We start from the raw sequence: 21631 nt of genomic DNA, 5'->3' as shown, positions 1-21631 counted from the left end.
GCTTACCCTGACACAGCAATATAGCACAGCGAGCAAGAACTGGGCTTCGGAATCTACAGGCCTGGGGGTGAATCCGAGATCTACCACATGTCTGTATGATCATGGGCAACACCTCTCTGGGCCTTAATGTCTTCATCCATAAAATGGTTAAAAAACCTATACTTCATAGGGTAGCTATGAAGACTGAATTAATAAGAAAATGTATGTGCGATAACGAAATGCCTGGCATGTTGGGAAAGCACTCAATGGATAGGAATATGGCATTAAACTCTAACATACCTACTTTAAGCTACTATGAGCATAGTTGCATTATGGAACTTCACTCACCTTGGATGTTCTATGAAAGTACAGTAAGTAAGTCCTCATTTAATGTCATTCATAGATTGTGCAACATTAAGTGAAATTTGGTAAAATGAAACAATTTTACCATAGGGCTAAGTCTGTGGTCGGCAAACTGCAGCTCGCAAGCCACATGTGGCTCTTTGGCCCCTTGAGTGTGGCTCTTCCACAAAATACCACGGCCTGGGCGAGTCTATTGTGAAGAAGTGGCATTAGAAGAAGTTTAAGTTTAAAAAATTTGGCTCTCAAAAGAAATTTCAATCGTTGTACTGTTGATATTTGGCTCTGTTGACTAATGAGTTTGCCGACCACTGGGCTAAGTGATACAAACAGGAGTTAACTTCCTAAGGCAACTCATTAACATTATAAGGAAAGGACATTGAAGGAAAGGAGGTGAGGAACCTCCTTTAAATAAAGCATTCTAAACTCTTTATTCAAGGAGAGAACCATTTATAAAGTTCTGTATTCTCCTAGATAAATCTAGGAAAAAGAAGAAAAATAGTGGAACATCTCAAAGTTAATTATTTAGATGGATGTGTAAAGTAAGTGGAGTAAAGGATATCTATGATTTGCAAATGGAGAGAAAAGAAAACGGACAGCGAGGGAAGGAGGTAGAGAGTTGCTCCTCCTGCCTGCCCATCAGGCCTGGGCTCAGTTAGAAGAACAAAGGCTCACATGGAAAGCAAGCTGGGTTCTAAACTGGGAAGACAAGCGATAGTAAGAAAGGGTAAGTGCTGAGTGGAGAACAGACCAGAAGAGAAAGAAGGATAAAGAACATTCGGGTCTTGGCTCCAGGGCTGGGATTGGAGGGGAAGCCTGGCAAGCAACTACTCAAAATGCATTGGTAACACTGAGCAGTCCAGAATGCTGCTTCAATAGTCAGTGCTTAAAATACCAGCAGGCATTGGGCTTTGGACTCTCGTTTCCACTAGAGGACTAACTTGTAAACAATATGATATGCTCACTCCTAGGGTCACTGAGTCCTTAAAACTCGGCTGTCAGGCACACATGAATGAAGGATGCTGTGTTATTGTCTTAGAGACCACACCCATCACAAGGGACATAATCTGACAGCTAACATTCATCAAAGCTATGTGGATCAGTCCCTAGAGAGAAAAATCTAACCCTAAACTCACCATCAAGATTTGAATTACAAATCAATCCAGTTCAAGTTAAAACTTTTTGAATATCTACACTTTTGTGTAGTTATTTTGAAGTTTTCAAGCATGCATTGCTCATTTTCACTGGCTACAAATGAGAAGAATAAATCTAAGAGGGAAAAACATAAAATGTACTGAAACAATTCTTATTTTTAAAAAATTACTGGGACAACTACTGAAAAACAGTCATAGATTTTTTTGCCATGACATAATAATCAGGACTAAATATCATGTAACTAATATTCCTCAAATAATGAAAATATAACTAAAGATGCTGAAATTTTACTCATAAAAAGTAGACAATTTTTATAATACAAATAAAAGTTTCGTTACTACCAGGCCATTTAAATTATACCCACATCAGAAATGTGCTAACCATTAGAAACATACGAGGACCCTTTTCCATTGATATTTGGCGTTTAGCATCAAAGGCAATCCTCCGCAGATCTGATATTAAAACTTGTCAAACTCAAAATGAAATTGTAAAAAGGCCAAAAAAAAGAAATGGTCACAACTCTTTCAAATGGCATGAAGACTTTCTTTAAATACAAGTTCATTTGATATAAGTGAAATATTGAAGCGAATGTGTGAGGTGTCAAAGAAATAAAATATCAGAAATATGACTAGCCTAATAAAATGTAAGAATTAAAAAGTTATTAAGCCTAAGGTGCAAGCTGTAGCCACTGAGATAATGACTGCTGAACAATGAGGCAACAACAGCAATGTCAACATTAAGATTCCACTCTGGAAACTTTCACGACCATTCTTTTTTTTTTTTTTTTTTTTTTTTTTTTTGCATGATCATTCTTATCCAAAATCAAGACTTCTAACTAACAACAGTTCCTGGGCCATTTTAGCAAAGCAAGCTCCTTTGGGTGACAAGGTTCACATTAAGAATCAGTCTTAAAGTGGGAAAATATATGAAATCTATGACACATATATGCATATAACTTTATGGGCAATGACTGTGAAAATCCACTGTTCTCTTTCCCGCCCCCATTTTACCATTTCAAAAACCATTTGCCTTCAAAAGCATGTCAGTAAATCTGCAAGTTTTAAAATAATAGAAACCACGTGCCCCATGTGTTCACCAGATTCATTTTTATGACGTATGGTCATCTGCATTAAAATAAATATATTTTGATAAAGAAAGTAATAAAAAGAAATCAAAGAATCCATTCCAAAAATTTCACATCTCTCAATCCAACACAGGACTGAATTTATTAAACTTGGCCACCTAATAAAATTGGACTTGTGATCTCAGTTAGAGGCACCTGCAACTGATAAAAAGGTGTCCCAAGTTCCACTTGATGAGGGATACAAAATATTTTCCAGACTGGTAGTTTTAAGCTAAGCACTAAAAATTATAGACTGCACATATTTAAGTTCTGTCCTTTTTTAAAAAATGTATTTATAAAGATTTCAAAAGAGAATGTTTCTGACACCCATAAATTTCTGTAACTGCAAGTGAATAATATTTTTAAAAATGTGTTTATAAAGATTTCAAAAGAGAATGTTTCTGACACCCATAAATTTCTGTAACTGCAAGTGAATAATATTAAGACCAGAAAATAAGAATTCTACTTTAGAACATATTAAATCCACATAACAGGTTCTACTTATCAAAACACCCTGGAGGCTACAGAAATGTCCACAGCAGAATTGTTTAATCTCCAGGTAATCCCAAACCCCTCAGAGGTGAAGCACATCTTACATTTCAATATCTGCCCTCTTGTTTCTACTCCATGAACAGGTATTTTTCAAAGACAGAGCAACTTAAAGTTTCCCGTTTGATCAATTTTGGTCTTTAAAAAACAACAACGAAACTTTTAATACTCTCTTTTCAGTCAATGGGTATTACAAAATAAAAAGTATTAAAAATAAAAGCTTAGTAAGTCTCAAAACAAAACAATTAATAACACCAGAGTGTAGCAGGGGAGAGGTAAAAAAGAAAGAAAGAAAATCTGAATTAGGTCCCTAAGAATGAATGAGTTCTCTACTCAGGGTTCCATAGAAATGCCAACCCACATCCCAAAACGCACACCATGAAAGCAATGTATTCATTAATGGCATTAAGAACAGAAAGGAAAACCTGGGAGGAATGAATGTTGTGTGTTACTATCTTTTAGAAATCAAGAACTGGTCTAACATCTAGGTAATGTATTTGTATAAATTCTTATATTTAAACTCACCTGATTCATTTTCAATTCCTGTTGTGTTCTGAAAAGATACACACAACAAAAACTTCTTTGATTACATGAGCCCTAAAAAGAAAAACAGACAATTGTAATATGTACCTGCCTACAAATTTACAGTGATTTAAAACCACATACAGAACTGTAGAGTTTGCTCAAAGGGCTATTCATAAAGCAACTCCATGCCAGATCAACTTCGATCTATGCTGAGAGCTTACTTCACAGATTTATTAGCTACAATAAAAAAGATTTCTTGCTAATCTTTACCAGGGCTTCATTGTACTCTACAATTGAAAGCAGACTCATTAGAATGACATCAAATTTTTGCTTTGGAATTGCATCATTCCTAAAAAGAAATGTTAGCTTTGTTCATAGAAACACAAAGCCTTGTTGCATAAATTATGCAATTTAATTGTCCTTCTCTTACTTATATCAACCCTGAGTTGAATACAAACACAATTAGACCCCTTTACATTATTTTGTTTTTCAAGTTCCTGAAATAGAGGCAGATTCAATAACATTTTTATAGCAAGTTCTCTTTGAGAAACAGAACAAAAACCTTGTAGTAAAATGCAAATGTTTCATTAAAAGCTGTTTAGAAAGAACTACAATTGTTCTTTTAAATTTCTTCTTCAATATACTCATAGTATAATAAAATAACAAGAATACAAAATTGTTTCTTACAAACGAATGTGACATACTTGTTTCTAAATAACAATCTATAAAGATGGTCCTCTCTGCAACATACATCCTGCGAGTCAATTGAAGTCTTTCACAATAAATGAAAATTATGCCACTTTCAGGAGTACTTCCACTGTAATATTCTAAGTTTTCAGCCTGTATACATACACACACCATTAAGCATAATTATATTTCTTCATGAATTTACTTACAATAATCTCTTCTTCCTACACCCCAAAGACACTGCTCATCTTAGAACTATATGTTCTAACTAGAGGCCCGGTGCATGAAATTCATGCATGGGGGGGGGTGTCCCTCAGCCCAGCCTGCACCCTCTCCAATCTGGGACCCCTCGAGGGATGTCCAACTGTCTGGGCCTAAACGGGCAGTTGGACATCCCTCTCACAATCCAGGACTGCTGGCTCCCAACCGCTGCCTGCCTGCCAGCCTGGCCACCCCCTAACTGCCCTCCCCTGCCAGACTGGTTGCCCCTACTGCCCTCCCCTGCTGGCCTGGTCACCCCTAACTGCCCTCCCCTGCCAACCTGGTTGCCCCTAACTGTCCTCCCCTGCAGGCCTGGGTCCCCCCCAACTGTCCTCCTCTACAGGCCTGGTTGCCCCCAACTGCCCTCCCCTGCTGGCCATCTTTTGGCAGCCATCTTGTGTCCACATGGGGGCGGCCATCTTGTGTGTTGGAGTGACGGTCAATTTGCATATTACTCTTTTATTAAATAGGAGGACTGTTACTAAACCAAGGAACATGTAACTCAATGATATTCTGCATACGAGGAGAAAATACTGCCTGCCCACTTCATGCAGAACGGGGCTTTTACATTTTACCCTGTTCATTAACAAGGACAGTTTCGGATTTCTTTTCCCTGAGCTACTTAACCACACTCACCTGATCACCTTTAGGGCCTGGTCATCTAAACTAGCTTTTATTCATACTTGGCACAGGGAATGTATTCCATAACTTGCATCTTGTTGAAGAGCTCAGTCTAGCCAAACCAATATAAGCTCGTAAGTAAATACTCAGTGAACACAATTTCAGAAAATTGAAGGTTAACCCATGAAGTCCATTCTTTTCAAATTTAATACTGAGCTTCTTTCTCAGATACATGTCCTTCTTTAGTATTCATTCTATACTGAATATAATTGATCCTTTTCTATGATACTGAAGATTGTTATCAATTTAAAAATGTCTAACAGTGATGAGATTAGTGGCCTAGGAGGTGTGCATGCCTGACGCTCTCTACCACAAATGCCTTATGACTGATGAGCGGTCCCAATAGGAGAAATCTTTTGAATAAAATATCCTGGAGTGAATAAAATGTCATGTTTTTCACTTGCTTCTCACTAAGTTTTTAGAGGTGGAATTAATAACATTGGCCACAGGATGTTCTCTTTGAGGAACAGAACGAAAAAAATCCTACAATAAAATGCAAATGTTTTAATGAAAGATCTTCGACAAGAGCTATACAATGTTTTGCAAGGTAAGCACTGTTCACCAGAATGGCTATGGCTTTTCCATCCAGAGATGGAAAGCCACTGGGAGGCTGAAGGTGGCAGGAATGACCTAACGTGACTTAGATTTAAAGAGACTAAGAACTACAAACGGGTAGTTACAACATAGTCACAAGGATGTGAATTTCAGCATAGGGAATATGCCCAATAATACTATAGTAACTATGTATGATGCCAGGTGGGTACTTAAAATATCCAGTGGAGCACTTTGTAAAGTATATGATAGGCTAACTACTATGTTTTGCTAATTCAAAATAATATTGAAAAGAGACTGTAAGAGAGTAGGGAGAGGGCGAGCAGACCTCTTAGGAGGCTAATGGCCCAACCTAGCAAGAGACGACGACAGTGGTTTGACCCAGGTAGTAGAAAAAAATATGAGAAGTAGCTGGATCCTGGATCTATCTGCAAAGTAGAGTCCCAGGATTTGATACCAGATTAGATTCCAGGTATGAAAGAGGGAAGTCAGAAATGACACCAGGGTTTTTATCCTAAGGACATGAAAGCATAGAACTGCCATTTTTTCAGATGCTGCCTCCTTTTCATGTGCTTTCCATTTGTTTTTCCCTCTTTTTTAAAAAACATTTTCTTCTCTCTCTTCCCATTTTGCAATTGCTAGCTCACAGGCACAATTCAAACAACTGAGATACCCTGACATCTGAAACCACATATCCAAAATATCCACGTACAGTAGCCCCTCAGTATCTCAGGGGATTCATTCCAGGACCCACCCCCAACGGCCCCACAGATACCAAAATCCTCAGATGCTCAAGCACCTTAAATAAAATGGCATATCTGCATATAACCTGCATAGGCACACCCTCCCATATACTTAAATCATCTCTAGATTACCCATAATACCTAATACAGTGTAAATGCTGTGTAAATAGTTGTTGCAGTGTATTGTTTAGAGAATAATTACAAGGGAAAAAAGTCTGTAAATACTCAGTGCAGATGCAATCATCAATCATTGTAGGTCTAACTCCATGGTACACATCTGCAACAACCTAACTCCCCCGCACCCCCTCCCCACCACCCCCGCCCCAGAATATTTTCAATCCTTGGTTGATTGAATTTGTAGGTGTAGAACCTGTAAATACAGAGGGCCAACTGTTCTTTTACTGTTATCTCAATTTTTTCTTAATGAAAAATTTTACAATATAATTCAGATTGTTACAGGATTAATAATCTTCTCTCTGTTTCTACACTGTCATTTCCTCTTTGTCCAAATAGGAATGCACTCATCATTTCTTTCCAGAGAACAAAAGGACCTTAACATCTTTTTCTTAGAGTTCACTACATACCTACATGCTTGGACCCTTCCGTCAATCACTTCAAATCCTAATGGCTAAAAACCAGACCCTCATTTTTTTTCTCTCTCCCTCTTAGCTTACAACAATGTCAAATAATATATCTAAAATTTTTTACAATATCAAACACATTGCAAATCCAACACTAACTTCTCAAATGACATTTTAAGTTATATTTTTTATTCAAACTAAGGGATGTTACAACAAAAGAATTGAGACTTTGAGGACCACTGCATTTTGGACAGAGCGACTCGTGTGAGCGACTGTCCCTTCCTTTAAGGCCATTCAGCACTGCCCTGTACAATCGATGCCAGTAGTGCCGTCCCACACTTTGACAATCAAACCATCTACACATCCCCAAACACCAGCCCAATTGAGCACCTACAACCTGTACTCTAAAACCCTAAAAACAGTTACTGAAGTCACTTCCTTAAGATTCCTCCAGCACCACAAAGCCCTGTGCCAGTGTCACGGCCCTCCCACCTAACTTTCATACTCGGTGTTGACGTCACAGCACTGTTTTTACATACCCACGTAACCAATACAGAAACCTCAAGGTCCAAGTTTTACCACATGTGAGAACTTGAACTATCAATCCTATCAGTGTAGACTCTACACTGATAGAGGCACAGAGGACTCTTCCACGCATGCCACTAAAACTTAAAAATTCTATCAAAAATTTTTAAGTGGTAAATAACTAAGTGCCTCTAGCTTCCCAAAGGTAAATACTTAAAAATCCCTAGGGCTTCTATGACCCTGGCTTATGCCTTAGTTTCTTGTCTGGATTCCTATGCCTGACTAAACCTTCTCGAATATTTCTTTATATATCTCTCATTCCACCTTGCTGACATTTATCAAATAAAGGACAGTAGGCAGACATAGGGCCTGTAACTTTTTATCACCAACTATTCTTTACTAATAGCATACACTCCCAGAAAAATAAGAGCTTGATCTTGATTTTACACATCCAAGATTTTAATAATATACATATACTGCTTCCAAATTCTAGGACAAATCATCCTTATAAATATTTAACTTAATATCATAAAGATTATTTGATTATACAGGAACAGTATCAATATAGCAATAATAAATGTAAGGTCTTTATTCAAATCCTGTCCCTTATAGTGTCAAGACAACTTCAACAACTGTTAAGCTGCTGTCATCTGAAATGGAGGGTGAGAGGCTAGAAAATAGATATGCAGGCTGCCCCAGTCCTGCAGCCCTAGCCATCTCTCCATCACCCACCCTCTGCAATAGACAGATTGAAGGAAAGACAAACAGTAACACACACACCAGGCTGAACTATCATGCCTGCCCTTTGGAGTCTTGTAAAAACTACAAAACTATATGAAAGGCAAAGTAAAAGCAGTAACAGATTTTTAAAGATTAGTTTAAATCGGGGAGGAAGAGGAGAGAACTAGAAAAATAATTATTTGATTTAATTTGTATATTCACCTATAAGTAGCTGGCATTTTAAAAATTTTTTTAAATAAGTTTATATCTTTTGGGGCTATTTGTAAAATAACTCATTAAATTTGCAACATTCACTTAGAGGTCCCTAATATTAATTATTTAATATTACTTTCTGAAGTTGCAAAAGAATTCCACTGAAGCATCGACTCACAAGAAACTGTAAATTTTAAGATTCAGGAAGCAGTATATAGCTTATGGACAAAGAGTAAACAAAAACAAGAGAACAATATGTTTATAGCAAAATATAAAAGATCATAAATGCACTGAAACCATGGACTAGATATAAACAAAAGTGTTAAAAATCATTTTGTGAAGGGAGTCTTGGTAAGTTTATGATCTACATAAGAATTATTCTAAAACTACATCAAGTAGAGCTTTCATGTTAAAAAGTATCATTGTGGCAAACACAGAGATGATTAAGCTATTAGTGGAATAGATTTATAATGTTTAACACTGTTCTTCACTTATTCTGACTAAAAGATTCTTGCAATTCAGAAACTTCTGGAAAAATAATCTGAAAAGTCTGGAAAATCTGGGGGAAATCTGGGAAATATAATCTAAACTGTGACAATTTCTCAAAAGCCATTTTTATTAATTTACAAACACAACTAATATATGTTATTTTAAAAAAAAAAACTACCACTCATAATTTCCTACCAGAAGAATGAAATCACCAAATTACAGCCTATAAATTATAGATATCAATATGAAAACATTTAGCGCCTACTACTCATTGGATTAAGCAAAACCATGTAATTCATAAATATTGAACCTGCCCAAGAATTTGCTAAATGGAAAATCATTTTCCTTTTCTAAAATAACAAACACACCCCTGGCCCATTTAGCTCAGTGGATAGAACATGAGCCCACAAACTGAAGGGTGCCGGGTTCGATTCTGATCAAGGGGACATACTTTGGTTACAGACTCAATCCAGGTCTGGGTGTGTGTGGGAGGCAACCAATCGATGTGCCTCTCTCACATCAATGTTTCTCTCTCTCTCTCTCTCTCTCTCTCTCTCTCTCTCTCTCTCTCTCTCTCTCTCTCTCTCTCTCTCCCCCTTATTCCCTCCATTCTACTGTCTAAAAATCAATGGGAAAATATCCTAGGGTGAGAATTTTAAAGAATAATAAAAAAGTAAAATAAGAAGCACAATTTCACGATAATCATCCAGTACATCTAGTTTCACACTGAAAAAAGTACCGCCAACTTTCCTTTTAAAAGCAAGCTATATTACCACATAAGCTAAAGTGGAAAAAAAAAAAATCAAACCTGAGATGTTTATCACTTTAAGAATAAAGAGATCAGCCCTGGCCCGTTTGGCTTAGTGGATAGTGTGTCAGCCTGTGGAATGAAGGATCCTGGGTTCGATTCTGGTCAAAGGCACATGCCCGGGTTGCGGGCTCGATCCCCAGTAGGGGACGTGCAGGAGGCAGCTGATCAATGATTCTCTCTCCTCATTGATGTTTCTATCTCCCTCTCCCTTCCCTCTGGAATCAATGAAAATATTTTTTAAGAAAGAATAGAGATCATGTGTGAGTGTGTGAAGGACACAGACTGAGAATACAGCAAACATTTGGTGAGTTGCTGAATCAAAGGCGTGAACTCTTTCTCCTGGAAGCTGGTTGCTTGTGTCTCTCACCCTCCAGAGTGATCTCTACCAAGGCAAAAAGGCAATGGTTTAACAGAGCAGACCACACAGGAATTTCCCCACCTAAAAAGTATGTGAGAGATAGAGAACAGAATAGCTCACAAATAAACCAGTAATTTCTCCCATTTCAATCAATCAGTTTCCTCAATGAGGCCCACACCACCACAGACATATATCCTGGGGCCTGACTCACCAAATTCATAGAGCAGTGTCCTGACACGAACCTAAATAAGGAAGCAGAGTTTAGCACTTTACTCCAGGTGGGGGAATTTGATTCACACAACACAGTTTCCGCATTAACAGACAGGAAACATAGAGGGTCTGCTGTTCCGAATGGGTTTAGAGCCGCAGAGCGCCAATGAGAAAATAATACTGATTAGAGCTTTTGTTTGCAATATGTAAGTTAAACACCATAGCAAAGTGTTAAATAAGAAATCTGTGGATATGCACCATAAGTCTAAATTTAGATTATGGCCCCCTGGGATTTTTTCCTCCACAAGAATTTACTTCAAAAAATAAAAATAAAAAAGGGTGGGGGGGAGGGACTAAAGGCAAAAGTTTCAAAATATACTGCTCCAAGCCTCCATTAATAAAGAGGTAGCTTAGCAATAAACGTATAGCAATTGCTGATTGTTTACCATTTACCTGGCTGATGTTATGGATAGCTATTAACATGTGCTCTCCCTTTTTCTTTTGATTAAATGTATGCATCTATGTCATTACATTGCACTGAACATGTAATTTATTACATCACAAAGTTCACGTTTTGTTTAGGGTTCCTACAATAATCCCTCCCACCCCACAGTTAAAACTATCTAGTTTCTCTACAGAAATTACAACATATTACTCTCACTAACAGTACTCCTTCCTATGATGCTAAAGACAAAAAATATTGTCAGTTTTCCTGGATGAAGTAACTCCATCCAATCAAACTACTCTTGAATTAAAAAGTTAATTTCCTTTCCTTATTTTCAATACTAACTGGTAAAAATCCAAATGAAAAGGGGGGTGGGTGAAAATACAAATGCTTTCCAGCCAGTCACTACTCTCTGATGTCTGATGAGAACTGTGCCACAGATTCAAGATTATTATTACAACTGCCATCTCTCCTAGGAACATTACAACTTAAGCAACTGTTGGATGCAGATTCTGAAAAACAGCATTAAAGTCAAAGAAGTTCCTATACTAGTAAAACTATACTTTTCTAACATTTCCCCCATGTCAGATGTGTAAAAACTTTGGATATATAAAAGGAAAATTAAGTCAACTCTTTCCTAACACTCAAATGCTAAACACAAAATTTCTAAAGTAAGATGCCACATTTCACAATTCCCAAAATAAAATGCATTCTCAGTTAACACCTTTATTGTTTCTCCACTGGAGCTGCCAATGCAGATTTACATTTGTGACTAAACAGTCAAAACTGAGAGTTCTTCAGAAACCCTGCAAAGTCTTCTGAATCTCCTAAAAAAAAGGGACAAAAGCTTCAGCAACATCACACACTGGTCCTGGCTCTAAGTACTCATTTTCTCACATAAAACTCTCTAAACATTAATATAGTCTCCTTACAAGTGGCCACTCGGACCTCTTTGGGATTTTCCTACAGGATAAAATACACAGAACACGCATGTTCTACAAACCACATATAAATGACAAGGGGGCTTCCTAAATTCGTAAGTAAACAACCTAAAACAAAATCCAAGTTAAGCCAGATCTATTTTGCGAAGCCACACATATCACTACAAGATTCTATAGGTCTTCTCCCACGGTTATTAAGGTATTTACTATTTGGGTAGAAAGCAACTCTTCTACTTTAAGTAAAATCTGAGGTTTGAAATCTATCCTCTAACTATGTCCCTATTTCTGTTCTCAAGAGCATTTTTAAATAGCAATGCCGGTGTATTTCTATACAGTTTAAGAAGCTCTCGTACATACATGAGTTTTTATTTTTTAAAGGAAAGTACGTTTCCTCAAAATAAATTATTTGCAGTCCTTGTTTCAAGGTAAAAATAAATGCCTCCCCATTTGTGATAAAAATGAGAGATGGTCTCTTGGTGCTATTGGCTGTGGAAAACTAGTGTGATCAAGAAATACCCAGAGAGAAGAGATGGTGAAGGATCCGGCTTTGTGAAAGGTGTGGAAGGGACTGGGGAGAACAGCTCTCTCCCCCCCACCCCCCCGCCATATTCAGTAGGAGCAGAGCAGTGACAGACTACATGGGACAGTCCTGTTGTGACAGACTACACGGGACAGTCCTGTTGTGACGGACTACATGGGACAGTCCTGTTGTGACGGACTACATGGGACAGTCCTGTTGTGACGGACTACATGGGACAGTCCTGTTGTGACGGACTACATGGGACAGTCCTGTTGTGACGGACTACATGGGACAGTCCTGTTGTGACGGACTACATGGGACAGTCCTGTTGTGATGGACTACATGGGATAGTCCTGTTGTGACGGACTACATGGGATAGTCCTGTTGTGACAGACTACATGGGACAGTCCTGCTGGTAGGGAGTTAGTTCCAGGTTAAATGTAAACCTGACCCTGTAATTAGGGCTCCCCAGATATTGTGTAAGAAGTTACTGTCCCACACAATCTCCCTCCCACCCCACTCCACAGCCCTGGAGGCCTTCAGAGAACCATGGCAGAGGAGTTCGAGGCAGAGCCCAGGAACACACGTGGGTAGGAGGCTGGGGGGAACCTGGTTCTTCCATGACTGCCCGTCAGGAAGGCAGCTTTGGCCACCTGGATGAGCAATGTGGAGCCAGGAGTTCTTTCAGACTGGGGAAGGGGAGGGGAGATCACAAACAAAAGAATGTCTAACGGTTTAGGAAGAGTTAATCAACAGGAAGGAGAAAGGACAGAGGTGGGGAAAGGGCAGCCACAGAAAATGTTTTCTAACTGAACAGGAGGTAAATGACGATGGTGAAAAGCCCCCCACATGGAATATGACTGACTGAAAGAATGAACAGATTTTGAAGGCAGAGCAGTCAGGAGTAGTGATTAAGAGGTGTTGAACCCTAGCTGGTTTGGCTCAGTGGACAGAGCATAGCCTTGTGGGCTGAAGGGTCCCCGGTTCGATTCCGATCAAGGGCACATGCCTGGGTTTCAGGCTCAATCGCTAGTAGGGGGCTTGCAGGAGACAGCCAATCAATGATTCTCTCTCATCACTGATGTTTCTCTCTCTCTCTCCTCCTCTCCCTTTTCTGAAATCAATAAAAATATATTTTTAAAATATCTGTATAAAAAAAAAAAAAAAAAGAGGAAGGGTTGAGCTCTGTTTTAGAGACTGAGGGGAGGCTACATAGAAAGCTGCATCCCTCAAATGGAGGAAAATGTCCCAGCACCGACTGCCTTCAAGGCTGGGGATGGAGATTTAGAAAAAAAGCTGGAGGACTCAGATAACTTGAAAGGGTTTCTCACGACCATTGTACCACATTCCCTCAATACCTACTGCATTAGGAGAAATGCTATTAACCTAAAGCAGTGGTCGGCAAACTGCAGCTCGCGAGCCACATGCGGCTCTTTGGCCCCTTGAGTTTTTAGCAAAGGCCAGCTTAGGAGTACCCTAATTAAGTTAATAACAATGTACCTACCTACACAGTTTAAGTTTAAAAAATTGGGCTCTCAAAAGAAATTTCAATCGTTGTACTGTTGATATTTGGCTCTGTTGACTAATGAGTTTGCCGACCACTGACCTAAAGTATCTCAGAGTGCTTGCTTCGTTTTCATCTATTCATCTCAAAACATCCCAGTTGCCCCTGCCACTGCCAGAAATACCAGTCTCTGGGATCCACCTGTGATACGGCTTATTCAGCCACTGGAGTCAGGCTCACTCAAATTACTAGGCGACTGTGTTGATACAATATCTCTCTCTCCAAACAGGTGAACAGACCTGCTCAGTGACCTCTGACAAGTGGTCATAGAGCTTCACCATTAAGAATCTAAATTTAGCCCTAGTCAGTTTTGCTCAGTGGATAGAGCATTGGCCTGTGGACTAAAGGGTCCCAGATTCTATTCCAATCAAGGGCACGTACCTCGGTTGCAGGCTCTCCGCCTTGGTCGGGGGCATATAGGAGGCAACCAATTGGAGTGTCTCTCTCATTGGTGTTTCTCTCTGTCTCTCCCTCTCCCTTCCAATCTCTCTAAAAATCAATGGAAAAATATCTTTGGGTGAGGATTAAAAAAAAAAAATCTAAATTTATCCCAAGAGCCCTCCTTTTTAAAACTCCTTTCAGGTGGACTTTAAATCTAGGTCTTTCAGAATTATGGCAAAGTCCCTAAAATAATTCTCACAGAGTGAGAAACATTTAGAATATTATTTTTATATTCATACTCCAAATTTTGCCTAATTTACATTGTCTTAGTAAGGCCTTGGGTAATTAATGCACAGGATTCATGCTAATGTATGTTCTTTAGTGTTTGGTGAATCTCAAAACTCTTTAAATTCTGATGGCATCATTTAAGTGATTTGAAAATGCCACAGAATTTCCCCACCAGAGATTAACGTAGTCTTAGGGGAACTACTTACAGCACCTATAAAATCTGTAGGTTTCACTAATTTCCAGACAGGCAGTCCACCATAATCAAACCAACAGTTGCACTTAGCTATACACGTTTCAGGCAAGCTGTGCCAAGAAATAATTTAGCTCTTTCAAAGCAAAGCCTATCATATGATTTACTGCAAGAGCTACAAAATACTCTTTTCACCAAAATGGCTGGCAAACATAACTTATTCAGTGAAACCTCCTTTAGTGCATGTTCCAAAGGACTAATAAATGAAAACACAGTATAGGTATGACATGAACCAAGACTCTAAGAATAAGTACCATACAGTGCTGAGAAAAATATCATAAGCATATTTCACTCCAAATGACCAGATTTACTGCGTACAAAACTCTAATTCACACTGCAGGGAGGTGGAGTGGGGAACCGAAGGCATTCTCTTTAAGAAAGAATATTGAAATGACACATGCGTTCATTCCAGGGAAATTATGCAGATACTGCTTTTTGTTTTTGGTTTTCAAAAAACCAAACTATTACCAAATAATCCTACAGCATATCTCTTCTTTTATGTTTTACTTATCAGTAAATTCTAACTAAAGAGTTCTTTAGTATGCCACATTAAAATTCAATCTATACTATCTATACTCTTATGGTTTACAAATAAAGATGTGACAACTTACACTTATTTCACCCAGGAAAATTTGCATAATGATGCATGTTTGCCATGAAGCTCAGTAAGCTATCTTTACAATATAAATATTAAGTTAAAGTTACATAAGCACTTCATAAGTAAACCTTATCTCCTCAAGATAAATCCATTATTTCTGGTACCTGTGAACTGGTTGTTTTTTTTAAAAAAAAAGAGAGATTTTATTAGAAAAACTAGTTTGGTTTCTACCATCAATCTTCAATAAGCCTCATTTTCTTTGAGAAAAAGACAGTTGTGTCCGTGCTATTCAGTATACTAGATCATGAGCTTAAGTTATTCACCATTCACTGGTTCTAAGCAAATGTATTTACGTTTCCTAATAATTTAATCTACATGTTGGGGATGCTGATCCTCAGCATGAAACTGCATAGTCTCCAAGTTACCTCCCGTGGCTTCATCCCTTGCCACAGAAGGGATGCCGGAGCAGAACGGCTGAAAGTGACCATTCAATGAATCATAAAGCCAAAACAGGCCACTAAGTCCTTCCCCAGCTGCAAGGCGGACTTCATGTAAACCATACAGTCTATTCTTAGTATTTTGACTAAAGAGATTCCATAAACTGCCTCAGTGACTCTACCATCCAGTTAGAGGAGCTTTCCTTTAATGCAGCGGTCCAGAACGGGGGTGATTTTGCCCCCCAGGGGACACCTGGCAATGTCTGGAGGCTCTATCAGTCGTCTCACTCAGGGAGGTGTTGCTGGCATCTCGTGGGTAGAGGCCAGGGATGCTGCTAAACATACTACAATGTACGGGACGGCACCCACAGCAGAATCATCCAGCCCCAATGTCAATAGTGCCGAAGTAAGAAACCCTGCTTTCATGGAACCTAAGTACTGCTTTCAGTGATGGAGTCCACAGCTTCCCATCTTCGCTCTACGAAGATGATTTTTATGGCTTTAACTATAACTTCTAACTTCAAAAAAGAAAAACAGAACACTAGCCCAGACCTCTAACCCAGTGGTCTGCAAACTCATTAGTCAACAGAGCCAAATATCAACAGGACAACGATTGAAATTTCTTTTGAGAGCCAAATTTTTTAAACTGAAACTTCTTCTAAATAGACTCTTCAAAATAGACTCGCCCAGGCCGTGGTATTTTGTGGAAGAGGCACACTTAAGGGGCCAAAGAGCCACATGTGGCTCGCGAGCCACGGTTTGCCGACCACTGCTCTAACCAAACGCTCTGAAGGGTGACAGCGCAGCCAAGAGCAGTATGGGCAGTAATAACTGTCAGGTAATGTCCCCATCATCTGGAAACTCCCTGGATCGCCATGCAAATTTGACAATTTTCCCCGACTGTCCCTTTTCACTACCCCACTGTGGCATTTTCTAGTGACAGCTCAGTTTATTTTTTCTGCCCGGGTATTAAAAATAGCACGAAAAGCAAGTCAGAAGACAGGAAAATAGTAAATAACCTACGGTGCTTTCCATCACGGGAAGTCTATGATTTAACAGGACTTAAAAGGTTTGTACATCAGATCTGGAACTTGAAAAGAGAGCGGCAGCTTCAAGAAACAGTCCCATGAATAAATAAAACACCGAATGTAAAATAACCATCAAAAGACTACGCATGCAGATGCATGTGTAACTGCACAGGCCCGGCTGAGGGAGCTGAAACAGTGCTGACTCTTGTAACTGCATTGGTAGGGAAAATGCATCTTTAGGGGCTAAAAACATAGAATTTACATTTTCAGATATCTTGAAAGATTACAAAAATTTAAAATTCACAATAGAAAAACCTTTTGAACAAATCTTAATAAAAAGAAAATTTCAGGCTATATAGAAACTTTACAGATCAATATGGAATTGATAAATAAGTTATGGCCCATTTATATATCACATGGCCATTAAAATCATACTGAAGAAACTTTAATTGCTTCGATATAGGCTCACAATATCCTACGGGAAAACAGGTTAGAAACAATATACACAAGATGACATCAACCCCGTATATCCACTGAGCCAAACCGACTAGGGCTGTATAAAACATAAATATACAGAAGTGAATATATACATATATATATACACACACATATATATACATATGAAATACACACATGGACAGCGATAGAGATAAATGATCACAGTGGTTATCTGAGGAGTGGGAAGGTTATGCCTGATTTCTATTTTTTTGTGTGTGTGCTTTCCTCTATTTTCTAATCGTTCTATAGTGAGAATCTTCGCAATGTTTTATACTTACAAACTAATACATCACTACAAATTTAAACCATACTGTTTCAGGAGCTGTCTACAAAATAAGAAAAAAAAAAAACAATCTGAATACGCCAACTTTTCAATTAAAGAAACCACCTTCAGAGTCAACCAAAGCGAATCTTTATCGGGCATTACTATCCTGTGCCTGGCGCTTTTCCATGCACTTCAAATATACTGACTTTCCAATTCCAACCAAAAACAAACAAAAAAAAAAGGTGTAAAAAGGAGCCCTGGGACACGGGAAGCAGGGAAGCAGGTCAGCCCCGCCGTGAACGTCAAGCTCAGTTTCCACAGCTGGAGTGAGAGGTTTCCCTGGGATGGTCTTTAAAGGTCCCCCCGAGACGGCACGGAGATTCTACGGCAACGAGTGTGGTCACCAACGAGTGTGGTCACGCAAGCGTTTGTAAGGAAGCTTCTGGAGAAAGATGGGGCGGCCGCACGCGATGTCAAAAACAGAAGCCTGCTAAAGAAGAACATGGGATTGTGTGTCTCACTTCCTCCTCCATATGTGTACAGCAAATTTCAAAACATGGTTAAAAAAAATATTAAAAAGGCCTCCAGGTCCCCAACACTAGGAGCTGCAACTGATCAAACTGATAGGGTGTTTATAAGAATCACTGAATTGTACAACGTTGTGGTTGCTTATAACAATAAACCTAGAGCAAACAAAAACTTAAATATATATCTATATTTATATATATATACATATATATATATATATATATATATATATATATATATATATAAAGTCGCGTTCTAGGTATGGCCAATTTAGTGGGAGTCCCCGAAAGGCGTTCCACTTGGGAAATAAAACCCAAACCGCCTACAACACCGAATGGAAACGAGGGGCCCGCCCGGGTCTCCTCTCCGGGGAAATTACGGCTGCGCAGCGCAGGGAATGCGGGCTCCCGGGCAGCCGTGGGGTCCCCGTTCAGCCGAGGGCTCCCCGGGCAGCCGTGGGGTCGGTCCCGCAGGTCCCCGCCCCCCACCCCGACAGGAGGTGGCCAGCCGTGGCTCAGCGGACCCCGCGCGGGGCGGAAGGAACCTCGGAGGTTTGGTCGGAAACCCCGACCTGCTAGGTCCACTTCAGGTCCCACCCGCCACCATCAAAAGCAGGTCCGCGAACATCTCCAGCGACAGAACCATCTCCGAGCGCACGTCTGCAGAGAGAAACACGCACCGGCGGCCCGCGGCCGGGGGCCGTCTCCAGGCTGGACCCGCACAGAAACTCTTTGGGGAACACAAAGACGCAAGACGCACACGGGGGCTGCAAGTGGGGGAGACGCGCTCGGTTTGCACACAAAAGAGAAGCGGCACCACGGCCCGACCCCGGAGCGGCCCGGGGACCCGCGGGAGCCCCCTCCGGGCGGCCGTGCCCGCCCCGCGCCGCCGCCCGCAACCCGCACGCGTCCCCTCGCCGGGCGCGCGGCAGACCAACGGCGACAAAGCGAACCGCAACTTCGCCGCCGCGGGCCCCAGGGCCGGCCCGGGTGCCGGGGCGCCGCAGGAGGGACCCCGGCCGCCAGCGGGCCGCGCCTGGTTCCGGGGTCCCCGCCAGCCCGGGACGCCCGGACCTCGGAGGGGGGCGCGTCCGCCCGCCCGCCCGGCCGGCCGGCCGGCCCTGCGCGCCCGGGTCCCCGGCGTGTCGCTGCCGCCTCGCCGCTCGCGGGCAGGGCCGGGCGTCCCGCCGCCCGTCCCCGAAGCAGCCCGACCCGGAGCCGCGTACCTGCGCCCGCGCCCCCGCGCCTCAGAGCGCCGAGAGCCGCCGCCCGCGCCGCCGCCGCCGCCGCTCCGCACGCCCCGCCGCCCGCGGCCGCGCCGCCGCCATCTTGGCCCCGGTCGGAAGTGACGTCGGTGGGAGCCCGCACCCTGCGCGCCGTCGCGGAGGCCCCGGCCGCGCTCCCCGGACGACCCCGGCCGCACACGCCCCGACGCGCTGCCTCCCCGAGGCCCCGGCTGGCCGAGCTGCGCACAACGTCCCGCGTCGCTCGCGCCCCGACGACTCGCGCTGGGGACCGCACCGAAGGATTGGGGTGCAGCGCAACTGAAAGACTACGGGAACCCACAGCCTTTGAGAAAAGACGGAGGGGGAGCGAAACGGGCTTATCACCGAGGACCCTGCACCCCATTCTTCGCTCGCTCGCCTCGAGCGGACCAGGCTAGTCTCACCCCAAAAGATCAAACGCCCCGAGGGCAGGCGCCGCTGCGGCTCTTTGCTCCTCGTCCGCACGAGCGTCCAGAGCCTGCCCGCCCTGCTGCCCGCACCGTCTCAGCGGTTGTGGCTCCGGCCCCGGACGGACAGGACCCTGGCCTGGTCCTCGTGGAGCTTGTTTACATCGGAGGACGCCCCTAGGCGACGTGGGTGCGGAAGAAGCTCTCCTGGCGATGCGCTGGGGTGACGTCGGAGGGGAGCTGGCTCGCAGGCAGCTGGAAAGGAGGCTGGAGATAAGAGAGAGCTGGGAGTTGTCGCATACCGATGGCATTTGCTGGTGAAGCTGTGAGCACTTCCAGATAAAGTTACGACCTGAGCATGAAATCAGGAAGAATCTAAATGGAATGGGCATCGTGAGGCCTGGGGGACAGACAGGAGGCCAGACGCAGGGTCACCTTGGAAACTTCGGAGGGGGCGCACAGGTCCGTTTATGTAACCGGGGCAGCGATTTTCAGCGGGTGTGCAGCAAGAATGTGTAAAACATGCAGTACCTGTGTGTTTAGTCAGGGGCCCTGAAAGAACCCTAATCGGTTTGGCTCCGTGTAGAGAGCGTGGGCCTGCAGACTGAAGGGTCCCCGGTTCAATTCCTGTCAAGGGCACATACCGCGGTAATCAATGGATGTGACACATCCATGTTTTTGTGTCTCTCTCCAACCTTCTCTCAAAAAAAAAAAAGAAATCAATGGAAAAATATCCTCGGGTTAGGATTAACCAGGAGGAAAAAAAATGACAACAAACAACACAAAAATAGCCATTCGGTGTGAATGAATCAAAGTTATACCTATTTTTTTCTGTCAGATCAAAAATATATATTTTTTTGGTGTGCCTCAGAATTTTAGTAATTTGTATCTGATGAAAACGGTTGAACATAGCTAACTAGGGTTTCATCTTAAGAAATCATGATGTACCAGCATATTGCAAAGGGGTGATGCTGTACCTAATGATCCGGTCATAGTGAACAAATGAAGATATCCGAGTAAATTTTATGAAGACCTTGAAACATGGCAGGGTTAGCACAGAACATAAGAAGAAAAGAAATCAACCCTCATGAGTTTGCTTATTCCGCTATTCAAGGCAAAGATATCCTAGATCTAGGTAATACTCCCCTGTATGTCACCAAAATAGTATACTCCGGTGTGGGTCAGAGCATTGATCAGACTTCCACCCCTTACCTAGACCAGTGCCTGGAAGCATGATCCATGCATCAAAATCACCGGAAGTGTCTGCAAAAAAAAGTCAGGGAGACTCCACCTTTCCGTCCACAATCAAAACACCAATGTACAAATCAAAAATCTAAAAGAAACGCAGCTGCCATCCGGCTGCAGTCGAATGCAAAGGAAAAATAAAGGAATGTTAAGTTAGAAGTGAGAGGGTGAACCAGAATTTATACTAGGTAGCATGATGCCAAGAAGTGGTTGACAGAGTAGTAAGTAGTTGTTCCCCCTGTCAATCTAAAATGACTGGGCACATTAGTTTCCTGTGGCTGTTATAACAAAGTACCTCATTTGGGGTGACTCACAACAGAAATGGATTCACTCACGGTTCTAGAAGCCAGAAATCCAAAATCAGTACCACTGCGCCAAAATTAAGGCATCGACAGGGCCACACTCTGTGTGGAGGCTCTAGAAGAAAATCATTCCTTGCCTCATCCAACT

General features: G+C 41.8%; 1 protein-coding gene across 1 annotated transcript in view; it reads right to left on the bottom strand.

Annotated features, from left to right (window-relative positions):
• PRDM2 (PR/SET domain 2) overlaps nt 1-20087 on the bottom strand; it is a 109822-nt gene extending 89735 nt beyond the window's left edge. The window contains exons 1-2 of the mRNA XM_054721206.1: nt 19934-20087; nt 3692-3763 (exon numbers count right to left, since the gene is read on the bottom strand). Of these exons, the coding sequence (XP_054577181.1) occupies nt 3692-3700 (9 nt within the window). The 5' untranslated portion in view covers nt 3701-3763; nt 19934-20087. The remainder of the gene's footprint in view (nt 1-3691; nt 3764-19933) is intronic.
• Nucleotides 20088-21631: the final 1544 nt, after the last annotated feature.

The sequence above is a fragment of the Eptesicus fuscus genome, chromosome 9, assembly GCF_027574615.1.
Source record: "Eptesicus fuscus isolate TK198812 chromosome 9, DD_ASM_mEF_20220401, whole genome shotgun sequence".
In the NCBI taxonomy this organism is placed as follows: domain Eukaryota; kingdom Metazoa; phylum Chordata; class Mammalia; order Chiroptera; family Vespertilionidae; genus Eptesicus; species Eptesicus fuscus.
The sequence above is the reverse complement of the archived record's forward strand: the minus strand, read 5'-3'. Positions and strand labels throughout refer to the sequence as shown.